The sequence below is a fragment of the Sceloporus occidentalis genome, unplaced genomic scaffold, assembly GCF_023333645.1.
Source record: "Sceloporus occidentalis isolate IW3139 unplaced genomic scaffold, rSceOcc1.0.p SCAF_61, whole genome shotgun sequence".
NCBI classification, from domain to species: Eukaryota; Metazoa; Chordata; class Lepidosauria; order Squamata; family Phrynosomatidae; genus Sceloporus; species Sceloporus occidentalis.
Window position 1 is genome coordinate 1,161,871 of NW_028317041.1, and position 18,166 is coordinate 1,180,036.

General features: G+C 37.8%; 1 protein-coding gene across 1 annotated transcript in view; it reads right to left on the reverse strand.

The window, feature by feature from the left end:
* Positions 1 to 9,968: 9,968 nt before the first annotated feature.
* Positions 9,969 to 18,166, reverse strand: part of LOC149287391 (FHF complex subunit HOOK-interacting protein 1A-like) — a 45,460-nt gene continuing 37,262 nt past the window's right edge. Inside the window, exons 7-11 of the mRNA XM_089492897.1 lie at positions 17,610 to 17,791; positions 14,188 to 15,201; positions 13,393 to 13,571; positions 10,677 to 10,815; positions 9,969 to 10,210 (exon numbers count right to left, since the gene is read on the reverse strand). Of these exons, the coding sequence (XP_089349023.1) occupies positions 9,969 to 10,210; positions 10,677 to 10,815; positions 13,393 to 13,571; positions 14,188 to 15,201; positions 17,610 to 17,791 (1,756 nt within the window). The remainder of the gene's footprint in view (positions 10,211 to 10,676; positions 10,816 to 13,392; positions 13,572 to 14,187; positions 15,202 to 17,609; positions 17,792 to 18,166) is intronic.

Sequence of the window (18,166 nt, forward strand, 5' to 3'; positions counted from 1 at the left end):
TTTTCTCATCATGGCTATGTGATTGTGGCTAGTATTGGCTCTTGCACAGAGCCTACAATTATAGAGGGGGTGCACCAAAACCTATACATGCACAGTGGCTGTGATTTTACATTTCCTTAAAAAAATTCAGTAGAAAAAATAAGTATTTTTTTTTATTTGAACTTCTGATGCTGTATTTTGTGATGTAGTTTAGCATTAAAGTGGGTATTATTTTATTTGGTCCCAATAAACTACTTATGGAAATGCTAATGATCTGTTTATGTAATTAAGTTCTTTCAGTTATCGGCTTTCATTGGTCAGTGTCCATCTTGGTGATTATGACTAAGACACGACCTATTGCTTAGTATGATAAGAAGTCAGTGTGTTTGCTAGTATATCAGCTAAAGAATATGCACGTGACACATTGTTACATGTAAACAAATGTGATTTTTGTGACTTATAGTAAAAAAAAAAAAAAATCCCCTTTAACTTTCTGTTACCGGATTTTGCATGATTATTACCTCATATTTGTCCCATTGTTAACATGCTGAGTTTTTGTTAATTTGTGTAGACAGGCTTTGTAATGATGGGAGCAATACATTCTGGACTTTCCACCATTCTCATCATCCATGAGGACAACTTATAAACTAAGTATCTCCAACACAATTGTGCTAATTGACAATAATCACAAGTTATATGTAGAATAAACAAATACTGTTATGCTAAAAGCTGTGAAGGGGCAGAGTCCTTTAAATTTCAAATGTGCCTAGCCCATAAAAATGTAAGTCACATATAATCTAATATCACCACCTGTAAATCTCTGGGATTTTTCTGTGCAGTCCCTTGAGATATGTAAATAGCTTCAATATCATATCGCGGAACAGTAATTAACTTTTAGGCTATTAAAATATGAAATATGCGTAAAACTTATAATGCTGAGTAATCATCCGCGTTAAGTAAGCCTATTGGGGCTGGAGTCCAATGCCTGGATCTCAGCTTGGCAGGAGGGCAATAGCGTAAGCCGAGTCAGGTAGTATAAGCTGTTAAAAGGCTTCTTCACACACACCTGGACAAGTGTCTCCAGAGGGCTAGCCACATCTGCTGACTTGGCTATCTGGCCTGCCAAAGACCTTGTCTACCTACATGTATAATAGGGAGGAATAGTCATAGGGATCGTATTTAACGGAAAGCAACTCAGTACAAAGTCTGACATACATATAATTAAATGCTGTCTTAATGTGTTAGACTGTTCCTTCAGAGAAAAGAACATCAGAGCTAATTAGAGGTATAATTATTTAGCACTTCTAGTAACACCAGTAAATTAGGGCAATGCATGTAAAATGTCTTAAGTTTATGCCGCTAGTTCGTTCATTCGGAGGTTTGTGTATAAATTTAGCCTATTTAGACATTTATTGTCATTCTGTGCCAATGAACCATTGATTTGCAATTGTTTATCCCCATGTGCAGAATATAATGAACCTCTCCTTAAAAAAAAGTGTAAAAAACAGAATTGCTTAGTCTTTCTCGGGCCATTTTCTGAAATATACATAATATCTGGTCCAGGTTAAGATTTTATCAAAATGAGTATGTCAAAAAGTGCTGACATGACCGATTCTGTAATGCCTAAAATTCCAGTTAAGTAGGAGATGCATAGCAGTAGGCTGATCAGCAGCAAAGGAAAAATAAAATCTGCTTTTAGGCTTTGGTCCAGTGAGGAGGCAGCCATGTTTTCCATGCCAGCAAGTGTTAAAGTGCCAACATGCTGTCATCTGATCTATTGTGAAATCAGCTGGCTAGCATGCAGGGGAAACAAAAGCCATATCGCTGCCCATGCCCGCTTACCTTTAAAGTAAAATACACTGTTGAATATAATTGATAAACAGTGTCACACCCTAGATGCAATTTTAGTGCAATTTTGCCCCTACGTCCTTGATCCAATTTTACTGGCATTATACTGCGATTAGCCATAAATATATTTAGTTGTGCGTCCATACTGTGCGTTTTTGCAAATGTCAAGTAATCTAAATGATACAGAACCTGTGGCCCATGACACTGTTGTTTACAGTAGCATGGATGTCATGTTGATTTGGCAACCTCAGATTTCCAGTAAATTTTGCAAAGTCAGGGTCAGACTTTTAGTTAGGTTTGAATATATTTGTCCCAATATTATGTCAGTTTTTGTAGAGTTACAGCTGAAAGACAGTCAATGTGAAAATTCTTTATACTCTCTCTGGGTTCCTCAAGTTAAACAGTTTATACCGCAAATGTTTCTTACAAAGATATTTTTGGTATGTAAGAATTATTATCCACTGTGTCCACAAACCGTGGGTCTTATTATGTCTAGTAGATTAATATATTAAGGAGCACCACATGTAATAGAATAGATGTATCACATTGCGCTTCATTTATCTACAGTAAAGCCTTACAGAACTTTGGGGAAAGACACCTTTTACTTAAATTTATCAAGCATTTTGGAAGAGTTGCCTGATATCATTATAAATGAATTGAAAAATATCTTCCATCAACCAAATGCAACTGTCACTTCTATTCCCACTGTCACTTCTATGGTAATTAAGAGAGTTCGTCCCATTGACTTAGTCCATACATTGACAAATTTTTATTATATAATAATTAATTAGGGATTCATGATAAGGAGACGTTTTCCATTCGGTATGTAAGTTTAAATTATCTACGGCCTTCTTGCTTGAACATTTGTAGTTATTGAAATGAGCTGGGAGTTCCATACACAGGTAGATCAATGTGTCGTGTTAATAATGGTTTGCTTATTAAATGGTGCATTTCAAACCATTCTGCTTTTGTAGTAAATCAGAGCCAGAAGGTAATTGAGTTACAGTCCATCGGTAGGTATACGCTTTTCCTCCCTCTGGGTATAACATTTTGTATCTAATGTGACAAGTTGTGGGGTTATAAACAAGTGATTCTATAATGTCTGTTTTTTGCCTTAGCAACCATCAGAATCTACCTGCTAAGTAACTTCTAGTGATTTCTGTAATGATAGAAACATTTAAAACTGCTGGCTATATTTATTTTTATACTTAACCAAGACCTGGTGCATTTGACCGCAAACACCCAATTGAGTCTGACTCTTTGCTGCTTCCAGAACTGCATACGTATAGGCTCATCTGGCTTGAGCTTGGTCCAAACAGTCTAACTGATGTTATTATATGACAGGGGTGTCCAAGTTGTTTCTGCAGTGGGCCACTTAATCAGAATTGTATAGGTGCGAGGGCCGCACTCATTTTTCACTGAGAGAAAATATGGCCTTTAATAAGATATGCAGATTAAAATAAAGTAAATGACACAAAACCTTTACTTTTCCTCTCACTTATTTCTGGGATTTCTGGGCCTACAAATTCAGGATTCTGGATAAGTAAAAAAAAAAAAAAGTTTTATTTATTTTAGGGATGCACTAAAATGACAATTCTGGACCAAAACCGAAAATTCAGGGTTCACTTAGCTGAAACTGAAAGTGACCCCCCACACACTTTTAATAAAAGTAAGTTACACACCAAAATTGTACAAAAAAATTATATATTATGATTAACAGCAATCTCAGGCATACCCAGATTCCAGCATGTACTGGTTGGCTGGGCATTGTATTTTTTGTCCAATTTTAGTGTGTAACCACGCTTTTATTAAAAGTAACACAACAATATGACTTGGCATGATAGGAGTGTGATTGCTAACAGCAAACACACTTTTTATACCCAGGCAACCAGTGAATGCTGGAACCTAGGCATGATGGGACTGTGATTGCCGTTAGCAGATTGCTGTTAGCAATCACACTCCTATCATCCCAAGTCAGCTAATACATGCTGGTACAGGGTGGCTGTAAGTGCAGACCCCATACTGCTGGCAGCATCAATACACAAGGGGGGCAGCTAGCCAGGTTTCAGCATGTACTGGTTGACTTGGCATGATAGGAGTGTGATTGCTAACAGCAAACACACTTTTTATACCCAGGCAACCAGTGAATGCTGGAACCTAGCCATGATGGGACTGTGATTGCTGTTAGCTGTTAGCAATCACACTCCTATCATCCCAAGTCAGCCAGTATATGCTGGTACAGGGTGGCTGTAAGTGCAGACCCCTTACTGCTGGCAGCATCAATACACAAGGGGGCAACTAGCCAGGTTTCAGCATGTACTGGCAGACTTGGCATGCCTAGGTTCCAGCACTTACACATCAATGCTATCACACACACACAAATTCATTCATTCACAGAATCATTCCCTCAATCAGACATACTCATTCACACAACCTACCCCACCCCCTTACCTGCTCTACAGCTCTCGATGCCGCTCACAGACTTCAGCAGGGGGCGCGGCCTCCCTCGTTCTCCCCACAGAGGAGGCAGGACTGGAGCAGAGAATAGACCCTCCCACAAGTAAGCAGCAGGGCTCTTGTGATCCTGGCTGCCGATCTCACGCGGGCCGCACCTCGAGGTTCCGCGGGCCGCATTTGGCCGCGGGCCGCATGTTGGACGCCCCTGTTATATGAAAACACTATATGAGTGAGATATTTCAGAGCAACCATCTACCCATCCAGCAAGTCAGCCAACGTTTAACAAACCATTTTTGCAGGTAATTGCATGTTCCAGTACAATATACCCTACATCTCAAGCAACCTCATGTGTTTCCTGGTGAGTAGCCTCAACAGAGCCAGCAGTGTTTCACCACACTTTTCTCTGGGAACAATTCACTAAAGTAATACAATCTCCCAGTACTGTGAACTCATGTGTGCTAGAACTTCCTCATTCCAGAAGCCGGTGGTGTCTCGGTTAGCAGATTTTTAACCCCTTAAGGACAATGGACGGTCCCTAAACCCATTGAAAACAATGCATTTTGCAATGGCTTTGTCATTAAGGGGCTAAGGTCTCTTCTGGTATCCTAAAGAAAATTGTCTGCATTTTTAAATGCGTAGCTATTTGTTTCATTGTTTCCATAGCTGCCACGTGTCATTTCTGGTGGTGTTCTTTATATGCACAGAAGCACATGTAGAATACAACTATTGAACCTGCAAGCATCGGTTTAGAGGTACTAGTGACTAAACTGTATCCCAACATCTCCATGCTACTGAATCACCAGGTAAATAGTGCATTTTCAGTCTGACTATTTTTTCTTTTAATGTTTCCAAATGAAGATGCCAGGTAGATATTTTCTCATATCTAATCTCATATCTGTATTTTAGCTACTATATTTGCTGGTGTGAATAGAATAGAAGTATCCATGAGTTAGAAGTAAGGCGAGACAGAGGGCAATGATGACGGAAAACAAAGCAGGAGCTTACTCTCTAAACCCTGCTTACATTCTAGTACAGGGGCGTCCAACATGCGGCCCACGGGACCTTGAGGTGCGGCCCGCGTGAGATCGGCAGCCAGGATCACAAGAGCCCTGCTGCTGCTTACTTGTGGGAGGTCTTATTGTCCGGCACAGAGGAAGCGGGAGGCCACGCCCCCTGCTGAAGTCTGTGAGCGGCATCGAGAGCTGTAGTGCAGGTAAGGGGGTGGGGGTGGTTGTTTGAATGAGTATGCCTGATTGAGGGAATGAATCTGTAAATGAATGAATTTGTGTGTGTGATAGCATGGATGTGTAAGTGCTGGAATCTAGGCATCATGGGACTGTGATTGCTGTTAGCAATCACACTCCTATCATGCCAAGTCAGCCAGTACATGCTGAAACCTGGCTAGCTGCCCCCTTGTTTATTGATGCTGCCAGCAGTATGGGGTCTGCACATCACTTACAGCCACCCTGTACCAGCATGAACTGGCTGACTTGGGATGATAGGAGTGTGATTGCTAACAGGAATCTGCTAACAGCAGTCACAGTCCCATCATGCCTAGGTTCCAGCATTTACTGGTTGCCTGGGTATAAAAAGTGTGTTTGCTGTTAGCAATCACACTCCTATCATGCCAGGTCAGCCAGTACATGCTGAAACCTGGCTAGCTGCCCCCTTGTGTATTGATGCTGCCAGCAGTATGGGGTCTGCACTTACAGCCACCATGTACTGGCTGATCTGGGATGATAGGAGTGTGATTGCTAACAGCTAACAGCAATCTGCTAACAGTAGTCACAGTCCCATCATGCCTAGGTTCCAGCATTTACTGGTCGCCTGGTATAAAGTCATATTGTTGATTTTTTTTTGTCCAATTGTGGTGTTACTTTTAACAAAAGTGTGGTTAACGGACTAAAATTGGACAAAAAAATACAATAACCATTAATTTCTATATGATTGTTGACAGCAATCACACTCCTATCATGCCCAGCCAACCAGGTTTTGTGTCATTTACTTTTTTTTTTAATCTGCATATTTTATTAAAGGCTATATTTTCTCACAGTGAAAAATGAGTGCGGCCCTCGTACGTATACAATTCTGATAAAGTGGCCCACTGCAGAAAAAACTTCGACACCCCTGTTCTAGTACATTGTTTTTAGCATTGTATTACCTTTGGCGCAAATGGGTTTTGTCTGACACCTTCAATACTTTTTTTCTTCCTTTCTTATTTAGTTGTAGAAGTGAATTCATGCTTTTATTAGATCCCTGGTTTCTTGCCAAGCAACCTCATGCCCATTAAAATTGCATACCAAATTTATTTCACACAGCAGGCTGAAGCTAGTATTCAAAAGACCTTGCAATATTTATGTCTATCCAGTGGCAGAATATGTTTATTAGCTGCAGAATGAGAGTTGCTTTGGTACTCTGTTCTGGGCCTTTGGAAACACAATTGTGTAAATATTACAGGTGGGTGAAAATCTTGCCAATAACAAAACTTTATATGAGCACTATTCAAAAGAAGTGATGGAGGATATACTGTAACGGCTTCCTACCTGGGGTGATATGCCCCTTGACGTGTCGTAAAGTTCTTTATTGCTGGAAATCTGCAGCAATGAGTTTACTTTTATTTTTCTTTTTGTTGGAGTTCTTCATCATTTGATTGCGTAGGAGAAGACTTCTATATTAAACTGATGCCTTACCTTTAGACTGTGAGCTGGGACTGGTTCTCATTGCTGGTAATCAAGACCCAAGCTGCATCTTCAGGATTTGTTTCTGCATCTGCAAAATTGGCTTTGTGAGATGGGAAATTAATTATGCTTTTCAGTCAAAAAGGGCAAAAACATGAATGTTAGCGGACTTGCTTTGGGCCTCCCTTTTTAACATCTGCACGCATCCAGCCTGCCCCAAGTTCCAGGCTCGTAGCCTCCCGTTTCTGTAAAAGTACCGCATGATTGCATCAGACAAGGGGTACACAAACCTTGTAAAGAACTTCTTTATAATGTTTCTACCAAGACAAATAAATAAATGAGACTGAACCATCATTTAACCTGTAAATACTGCAGTACAAAGAAACATTTTAAAGAACCTGATGCTAGCATACCAATAAACAATGGAAAATGCGTCACTCGTAAAGAAAAAGAAATCACACTCTGACCACACGGTTTTTCTTTTTGAAATATATATTTTCTACATATTTGTATATCTCTATCCATCTGTCTATAAAACAAGGTGCAATATCAAAGCAGTATGAGATTATTTAAATAAATAGCCAGTATATTACAAACAGTGGTTTACCAAGAGTATAAGCCTAATAACATTAAGATGTTTTAAACTCTAACTACAAGAGTGAGCAAACCTACCTTAAAGCTTTTGCTAATACCTGGTCTGGCACAGACAATGACAAGACAATACACTTATTTTCCCCAAATACAGAACTAAAGATTAACGATAAAACAGACAAATATAAAGTGTATGAGCGATACAGTAAGGCATCTTTGTGGGCTTAGGCAGGTAAGTGACACACCAAATGAATGCAATAAGCTTTCACCATTTCTGAGTGTAATTCACCAGCATATCAGGCACATAAAGAGTATAAGGCTATACACACACTGGAGTGAGTGCACATTACATTTGCCTAAATCGCCGCATTCCATATAAGATTATATTATGTTGCTTAACCACATGAACAATAATCTTATTGTACTAACATTCCATGTTGTGCAACTGTAGCTACAAACCTAAAACGCATTTATCACTTTTTAAAAGCACATGAAGGAAAAGCCTGGGGATAAAGAGCGATTCATTTACTAAAGTGAGAGTTGGTAGGAGAGTTGGGTTTTTAACTCCTTTACTTTAAGTACAAAGGAGTATTGTCAATGAGCTTCTGCTGCAAGAAGTGATTGACTGGTCCTTCATGCATTATGTGGAACCAGCTCAGCCCTTCTAGCTGCATGAACCTTCCAGTGTTGACCTTTCATCACAAATAGTGAAATGAGGGAGTTGAAACCACAACTCTCCTGCAAACTCTCCCTTTAGTGAATAGACCCTATACTGACTGGTAAACATTTACTTACAATTCATATTTTCTCTGAGTTGCTCTCCCACATTGCACATAGGAGATGACAATAAATTCCAATGGGAGCGCACGGGCAGCCAATATAGCATTGTGCATGAGCATCTTAGTATCAAAACTGATAGTTCTGTACCTGACAGTGTAAGGGTTAAGCCTTATTTATTTGGGTAATGAATATGTATTGCTAATGCAGATGAGATTACACTTTCCCACTTTATCTGGTGTTGTTTATTCCATTTAGTAGCATGGATCTACTGCAATTCTGTATAACAGTGTATCACCCTGTAATTAAATGCCTGGTGTCCACATTTAAGTAGCAGTTAAGCCTTGTCAGTTACTGCACTATGACAGATAAGCTAGCACTTAAAATAATTATTTGGACAAACACAGTCTTTTCACTCTCTGGGTAAAAAGGGACAATCCTGTCATCTGCATTTCTTAGAGCATTCTCAAATGTTTGTCAAGTTTTGTTTTTTAGAGAATATAGGGGTAAACTCAGCTTTTACAACACGTTTTGTATAAATGAAGATCCTGTTTGTTGAGGATTGTTAAACTGCTTTTTTTTTGTAAAAGTGAAAAACAATATCAAATAAGCTTCAGTCTTTGTAACTCTAAGGCTACATCTACCCTGAGAGGGGGAGGGAAAAAAAGGGTACAGTGAAATATAGGTATCTATGCCTACTACTCACACCCCATTTCCATGCAGAGTACAATTTCTTTCCAGGCACTTACTGATGTCAGAGTCAGATAGGAGCAGTAATCATCTAAACATGTGAAAGAGTGTGCTCCCAATGTATTCTCAATCAGATTCACGTCCGTAGTACTTTATGTGGTGGCTGGGGTTTAGACTCAAAGCACAGTGTTTATTACAGAGTTCTTGTCCCTCACTGACACCTTGGGGGAGCCACAAGATAACCGAGCAGACATAAATGCTACTCGGCTTACAGCTTATAGTACAGCACCCATAGTTTAAATCATGTTATAAGGTAATAGAGAACAAGTTAAGATGAAAGGTATATATGGAAAGTATTGCTAATTGAGATAGATTCAGTCTGAAGCCTAACATCAAGCTTGGACCAGCTAACGGAGGTGTGGGAGGTTGGACCAGCCAAGGGCCATCCTCCCTAACATATCTCCTCCATTTCTGTATTTTGGGTCTGGAAGGCTGCACACAATATGTTTTGTTTCCCACAGGATAGTTTGGCTTTGTTTGTGCTAGGTGCTCATCTTACACGTTGCTTGGCGAGTCAGTCCTAGAGATGGTTCACATAAAGAAACTGTCGGGCTCTCTCACCTCTAATGGAAAGCATTCAGGTTGTAATATATATTTGTTATCAAGTATTACAGGAAGTATTAACAGCCCTCTTCAAGAAAATTAGTTTGTTGTTTCCTAATCTGTTGACATTGGAGTAACATTAGTAGGGAAATGTGTAATAGGGATCATTCAAATACCATTTTTTGGTACTGAAATACTTTCAACTCCCAAAGTATCCAATTAGGTAATTTAACTCCAAAACTGAGAAAAGCTGGTGCAATAAAAACTAGTAGATAAAAAGTCAAGTCTATCCCATAGAAAAATCTACATCAAAAATAAGCTTTTAACCCCATATAACAAAAGAAACTAGTGCTTAAAATAGTCACTGGTTATGTAATATAAAATGGAATGTTCTTGGGCCAGTGCTGCAAGTTCTTTTAAGAATTCTGGGAAAAGAACAGTTGCAAGGACAGCATTCTTGGTGTGTTCAGGTACTCCTGAAAGCAGAAGTTGAGTCTTTACTTTCCGGTCTTTATTTTTCGGTAGTACTGTTTGGGAAGCTGCGTTCATAGGCCCTTTGTTTTCCTCCACATTCATCAGTGCATTATCTGTCACAAAATAGCAATTATCAGTCATGAAAAAAACGTATTCAATGAAAAATTAGTATATAAAGTATATATAAAGTAAGGTATCTTGTGATACCGCCTCTCTGTTTCAATTGTAAATTCATAGAATTCATGTTGAGTGTGGGCACAGAATATGAACTAATTAGTACAGCAAACAAAGAGCAAAATAAATCTTAAAACGCTAAATTATAATATTAAAAAACATTAAACAAAGTACCATTAATAGCTCAAAGGCAAATAAACAGGTGTTTACAGGTCTAAAGGACAGACCACATTTACAAAATGATCTGTAATATAGATACGCTTGAACATCCGTTTGTTAAATCAGTGGGACTAGGAAATATGCAGCAAAATCAAAATATTATGGACAGTCTAATTTATTACATGTATTACAATCTTGTTATATTTATTGTAAGAGACCATTATCATAAGCAAGAATAGAGCATACCTTTGATTAGTGGGTCACTAGGCTGACAAGGCATGATCATGCGAGTATACAGGTACTGCTGAGCATCTGCAAGCAGCATGGCAAAATTCTGCTCTTGGGTAGCAAATTGTTCAATTTTATGTTTGACAGAGGCCAGAACCTGCAAATCAAGAAGAAAAAATATATATGTCTTCTGTGGTTCTTCTTGCTGAATTACACTTCTCCTCTGGTTTTAGAAAACAGGCTGACTTTATTTCTTAAGGTGATGAATGACCAATTTTACAACAAAAAAGTTCTAAAGTCCCAGATGAAGCCAGTCTGACCGAAAAGGAATAAGTATCTGTCAGGATGAAGTCTCTAATATAATCCGGTCTCCCTCAACACCCTGAGTTCTGGGACAGAATCATTGTTTGATTTATATTGTGTTTCACACCAGGAACAAAAAAAAGCTTAGGGACCCTGCCAGGTAAATCACAACGTTGGTGCCATATAAACCTAAACACAACACAACGAATCTGAAGGTGGTTTAGTTACATTTTTATGGATTTCTACAGATGTTGGAATTATTGGATTTCTACAGTGTTAACCAAACCCAATTTTGTTTTGCATTTGACACTGCCATTTTATTATATTATATTAAGATTTTATTGGTTATATTAAGATTATACACATGATTTATATATTGTATGCACATTTTGAGGTATATGAGGTTTTCACTGTTTCCCTTTGTTCACTGTGCATATTACAAGGCGCCCTAATAAGAGAAACACGTAAGGCTGCTTGAGGCTCCTTCCCTTCCCCCTAAGTTTGCAAACCAAGTCTATGTTTTACTTTTGGATCACCGAAGTTTTTAAAATTTTTTTGGCCACAAGATCTTTCTACTTGGTTTGGCTACAGGTCTATTTCATCCTAATGGCTGAGTTTGAAATGTTCTCTACAGAAACAAATTCCGTTTGACACCAAAGTGCCTCCTTAATCAGCCAGATGCTTTCCAGCCACAACTATTTGGGCTGCTCGAAAAGATGTCACACCCTCAACATCCAATGCTCACAGGTACAAAGTGGAAACATCGCTTAATACCTGTGCAAGCGTCTTTCCCTCTGCAGCTTGAGTTTCTATAGCTAGTGCTTTCATTCTTAATCTCTTCTCGATATTGTGTGACAGAAGTCATTGCTGAAATGGCTGCCATGGGAAGCCACAGTAATTAAAGACACTTATCATCTTAACCTAATTAAGTGTCTCCTTCTACTCCTCAGTGTGCTTATGAGTTAGCTTTGGTTTGATTCATCTGTATAAGAAAGCCATAAGTTTAAGACGAAAGGTGCAAAGAAAAGAGAGGAACACTATAAAATATTTTTGTTTTGACGGTTGGTTAACATTATCATAAACCATCCGGAAAGATAAACATGTATCAGTGGTTCTTCAGTTCCTGTAACTTTGCATTGCTTAAAATATAACATAAGCCTATTAACTTTGTAAATAACCAGTAAAATATTTAAGCTTTATATATTTTATAAGTATAGAACAGTTTTACAACAGGGAAACTAAGAGTGCACCTGGTGATGGAACCTGAATCTCTAATGAATCTCTTGTCTTGAAGTTATCACTTTTCTCCTTACCCAGCACCCAAAAGACGAATGTCTCTGGCGTAGTAAATCTCTTGTGTGTGTCACTTTGTGCTTCACTGTGCTATTTCAGAGGTACTTCTATGTGACTTTTTTATGATCTTTAAAAAACAGTTCTCTTGAAAGTTGATTAAAAATATTCCTTTTTTAATTTTTATAATTAAGCTGTGTGAGCGCTTCTGAATGACCTTTCTTCGTTGTTCTTGCATTTTGTCCTTTACCCATTACAAGCTAAAAAGATGCAATTTATTGTCAGTGTAATAGAAAGTATCTATTAACTGAGAGAGAGAACGAAATGAAAGCGAAGTGCATTAATCAGACATGCCTTCACCATACCTGGAAGCTTTATAAATAAGCTGACCTTGAGACTCTTTCGCTATTACCGTTTTAATAGTCCATTACAAAAATATCATTGTTGTGACTCCATAAAGGTGGAAACAAAATGGTTTTAATAATGGTTCTTATGAAAACCATTACTTGTCAGGAAGTAATGATATTCTGAATTGTCACCTATTTTGAAGCGGAGAGGACTGAGCTGCGATACACCATAAATAAGAACACCTTATCAGTAAATATGAGCAGTATAGAAGTCGGCTTCAGATTTGGTGATCTGCCCACTGAACAGAAACTAAGTACCCAGGTATGGCCTTTTACCATCTGCTATCCCTGCCTAAAGTCACTAAACCGCTGCCCCTTTCGTACAACAAAATTCTTAACAAGGAAATGTGACAAGAATAAGCAAACAAGAACATGGCTATAGATAGGTTGAGTAAAAGTATTGTAGATTTTTATAAAAATATTTTACAATAAATATTCTGTTACAGAAGATTCTCCATGTACTTTTTTGGAATAAAAAATGGGATGAGAGACATTTTGCATCTTGTTTTTAAAATGCTTGTGTTATTTTTTCTGAAATTTCTACTTTTCAATTATTATTATTTTTATTATTATCTTTTATTTATATGGCGCCAACAATTTACGCAGCGCTTAATACAATACATGAATTCAAGGGGTATGACAAGACAAGAATTGACAGACTAAGACAAATCGTACATTAAATCTGAAACACAATAAGGATATTTGAATTCTGGCATAATTAATATTTGACTTACCTGGTATAAAGATCGTACACTGGGCTGGAAAACCATGTTTGTGTTAAGCAGGAAGGAGCGGATGAGAGGCTGAGGGTACGTGGCGAGTTGTGTGATTATTCCAATCAACAACAAGTTTACGTGCAGTGAATTTTCAAGCATATTTTCTAATTTTGACAGCACAACACTGATGAATGGCCCTGAAGGATATAAAGTACAGGTAAATAATAATAAAATGTTGGTGCCTAAGTAGATATATAAATATATGGAGATCACCTTTGTATTTAGCTTTGTAATACTCAAGTACTGCCTAAAAGCATAGCCACTGTTTGCTTTTATGTGCTGATCCACACAAAAGAAATTGCACTCTCTGGTATGTGTAATATTTTTTGTGAAACATCACAATTAGGTGTTCCCATTGAAGCTTTGAATGGAGCAAAAGTTTAAAAAAAAAAAAAAATACTTCTAGGGAGGGTTTGAGCCTTGATGGGTAATAGGAATGTTTTTCTAATGCTGAATTTAGTTAAAAAAACCATTACATTCAGGTTTTGTAGTTGGTTTAGCACTAGGATGATCACATGATGTATATTTATTTCAGGTCACTGACCAGCAGAATGTGAGGCGTATAAAAGTTACTGATTCCCTTCTGTGAGAGATTATACATCCCACATACTGCAGGGGGCAGCACTTTGTATGTGCTGGTTAGCAACATGGAAAATCTATGTGTGCCCTGGAAAATGTAAAATAGACTCTGCAGCTCTGAATCACAAGAGAAAAATATATGTAGCATTAAAAAAAAAACTTGTTTCATTGTACCTGTAAATGGTTGTGCCTGAGTCCTGGGAGAGTAGTTCGAAAAGGCTGTGGCAGGTCTCAACGGAGATGATACTCTCTCCACTGATGGTGATCCCAATGAATATTTTTCAAATTCATCCTCATCCTCCTCCCCTGGAGAGACTCGACTGGGTGCTGAAGAGCTGCCCTCTTCCAATGAAGATGGGTTCATCCCCATTATAATCTCATCACAACGTGCTATGAAATCCTCACTATCTGGGCTCAAGGTCTTCTCATTAGAGTTGTAATCTGTACCAGAACAGGGGCCCAGATCCAGATTTGGCAATTTATTTTTGTTATGGCTTTGAATTATCTGTTTATTATTTGTTTCTTGATTAAAACCTGAGTTTTTTCTATTGTTCACATCAATTTTGCTTCTGTTTTGAATTTGAGAATGGGTCTTGGGTCCCAACACAGTTGCTTTCGTTGATGTCTCTATATTTTCTTCCAACGGTTTGCCATCTTCTTTGGCATCCTTCACGGCACATAACCTATAGACCATCACGTCATCCTGAAAATCTGAATCTTCAATATAAGACCCCTTAATAAGCATTAGGGTATTCTTTTTCATCTCTTGAATGTGCAATGGGGGTTCCGGTGGCAAAACAGAATGACTCAGCTCTGCCGGTGGTTGTGGGGAACAATTTCCTGAGTCAGGAGACATGCCAGTATCATAGCTATCATCCCACTCAAGGTCTATCTGCATCCTTCCACTCAGAGAAGGTGTCTCTGAAGAAACGGAACCCATGTGTGTTCTGTTTGTACGTCTAAATGTGGGGAATTCACCTCTCCTCAAGCTGCTCTCAAGCAAAGCTTGAAATGAGGAGTCTGGATCCGGGTTTTCACCGTCATATGGTGCTGACCAGACCTTGCAGTCTTCTACACACTGAAGGATGTTCTCGTGAGCTTCCCACAGGTAATCAAGGTAGCTGGCATCCACTGAATCTTCTGTCTCCCCGACAGTCAAATGCTCTGTTCCATGAGTGAAATACATTTCTTTAGATACATCAGAGTCTTTAAAAACATAATTAGTTAATTATGGTCATATTGTATGGTTGGGCATAGTACTATAGCACCTGTTTTTCCCTGTGAAAAGGGCCGTGATGGCCCAGCATAAAACATGCTTCAGTTATTGAATAAAGTTAATTTAACTACAGGGTGAACTTTGCCCTTTATAAGAGAAATCCACCTCGATTGCCTCTTCAAAATAACATAATATATATTGTTTTATCTTTCATTCATACACACATAACCGCATACAACCTATACATATGCTAGAAACATCAACATGTACAGATCAAGAGAAAATGCACTATGATACAGAAAGCTGTTTTCAGAGACCCTTTATGGTGAATAAGTAGTTCATGCTCATTGTAGTTAAAATCTGGGGGATAACATTTACATGAACACTTTTATATTTTGTTTGGAAAGTGATGTTTTATTGTGCTATGTCACTATTCTGTCAGCGCAGCTAAAAGTATAGTAAAGCTACATGTTTCTCAATGTCTTCCTCTGATTGTAACTGGAGAGATATGATTGCAATTTTTCTGAATACTGATCCTCTTAACCTTAGGAAAGGTATATTACGAGGGCATATCCACTAGATAGGACAAATAACCCACCAGTTTAACCAGCACTATTGAAATAAACATTTGAGGGCAACATTGTTAGTCTTTATGTACTTTGCTAAATACAAGAAGACTGCTGAATACAATAAAGTTAAAATAAACATTTTGTTAAAATTCAGCAGCTGCTTAACAATTTAGACATAAAAATACAGTTATTGTTTGGTTCTTGAGAAAAAGACCTCGTGCGAACTCATTTTGTATAAGGTCGCATAACTGTTAGAAACTTCCACAGCTTCCTCAGAATATAAGGAATTTATATGAACATCAGTCTTAAAGACAAATGCCTCACATATTGCATTATATAGGTTGTTAATAATTGACCCATGTCAATTTAGTTGACTCCTGGGATTTATCTAATGGCAATTTAAGCACTGCTGCCCATAATGAATAGTGGGCTTGAAGAAGCGGAGCTGCTAATGCAACTATACAAAAGCTGCGCAAAGTTGTAATTATGGGCGATTTTAATTATTTAATTTATCAAATGAATGTCATGTTAACAGGAATAGGGTTTTGGGAATATTGAAAGATAATTTATTGTCTTGTTTTGAGCCTACCAGTAGTCCACAAATAGTGCAGAATTCCTATCCAATGAACAGTGACCACAACCAGGTCTTCAAATCAGCTAAAAACACTTAACTTTAGAAAGGTCAATTTTGGTTTTCTAGGACTTTTAATGATTAGTAGCATCTTTAAAGCCCTATTTGTTGGGTATCTAAGTATACAGCTTGGGGAAATAAAGTCAAGCAAAATAGATCTAGGCAAATATTTCATAAACAAGTAATGAGTGTTTAAAAAAGTAGACTTTTTAAATCATAAGGGAGAAATGTATAAGAAATATACAAAAATTTGTAGTTATGTGGAGAATGAGAAACTTATTGCAAAAAAAACAAATGCTTAATTTTTATCACAGTAAGGTATCAATGACAAAGATCAAACAATTAAACGAGACAGTAACTATGCCATCATCATTTACATGTCAGATCTAGAAGAGAACTAAAGACCGATGGAACACGCTGAAGGTTAATAAGGCACCTGAACCAGATGGGATCTATCTTCAAGAACTTTGGTTCTTAGTTTTAAGGATTCCTTTGTGCGTGGAGATCTTCTGATAGATTGAAGTAACTGTGTAGGCATTATTTTAAAAAAGATCACTTAGGAGCTCTGGAAATTATAGACTGGTAAAGTTAATATTCATAGTAAGAAAGCTATTTGAAAGTTTGCTAAGAGATGCTCTCCAGTATTTTGTGACTAATAGGTCACGTAAACATAGTTTTTTATAAAATTGCAAGCTACAATGTGAACCGTGGGAGTGCAGTGAGTGTTGTCTACATGGAGTTTGGATACAAACTGGCCAAAAGTCTCTTTCTGGTTTTTGCTTTCTTCTAGATTAACAGATATGGATTCTTAGAAGGATTGAACTTGACAGAACCAACTAAACTATATGTGTGTGTGTAACTATTTAAAGGCCTAGAGTGTAAATGCAGGGTATAAAAGTTGATTAGTACATTTTTCACCGCAAACAACTTTACAGAGCAAGAAAAATGTGTTTTCAATTATTTGGTTTACCATCCATTGATGTATTACATAAATGTATTTTTACAGTGGAGAATAAATGTATTTTCATACGGCAAAGTAATAAAAAAGAGTTCTCTGTTTTCTAGAAAAGTGTAGGAGGGAGGCCAATTCTGCTAATATGACATATTTTTATACTTTATATATCTATTTAAATAGATAATTCAAGAATACTTAACAATAAACGGGCAGGTTTCGTTTTACCTGTTTTCTGTATGATATTTGATATATGGTTTATGTCTTTGTATTCAGAGATGGTGTATATGTTGCTAGAACAGCACTCTGGAGTTAAGGCCAAAAAGCGGGCTGCTGAAGAAGAATAACAGTCTGTCTCTTTGACAGCCCATCGCTGACTGACCATCATATGGTTGCAGGGGATTAAATATCTAGGAAAGAAGTAAAGCACAGTTATTATGAAGACAATCAGGGGTAGAACATTACTTGTTATGATTGCATCGGTATAGAATGTCCGACCACCCTTTTCCTTTTTCTGCATGCGCTTGAATCACAACTTCACCAGAGGTGGGCCTTGAGAAGCATGAGCAATATGAATCCGATATAATGATCTGAGCAGATGTTAAAAAGCTAACTTTTAAGTACAGGATGTAAAGGTCTGGGATCATTTATTCCCCCAAACTCTAAGCAGGGAGCAGATCATCTACATGTTAACACTGTACATCTTAGATTTGAACATTTTGGGCAGTACCATGATATTTCCAATTTGTATTACTATGGAAAACACTAGGATCTGCATGATTGTG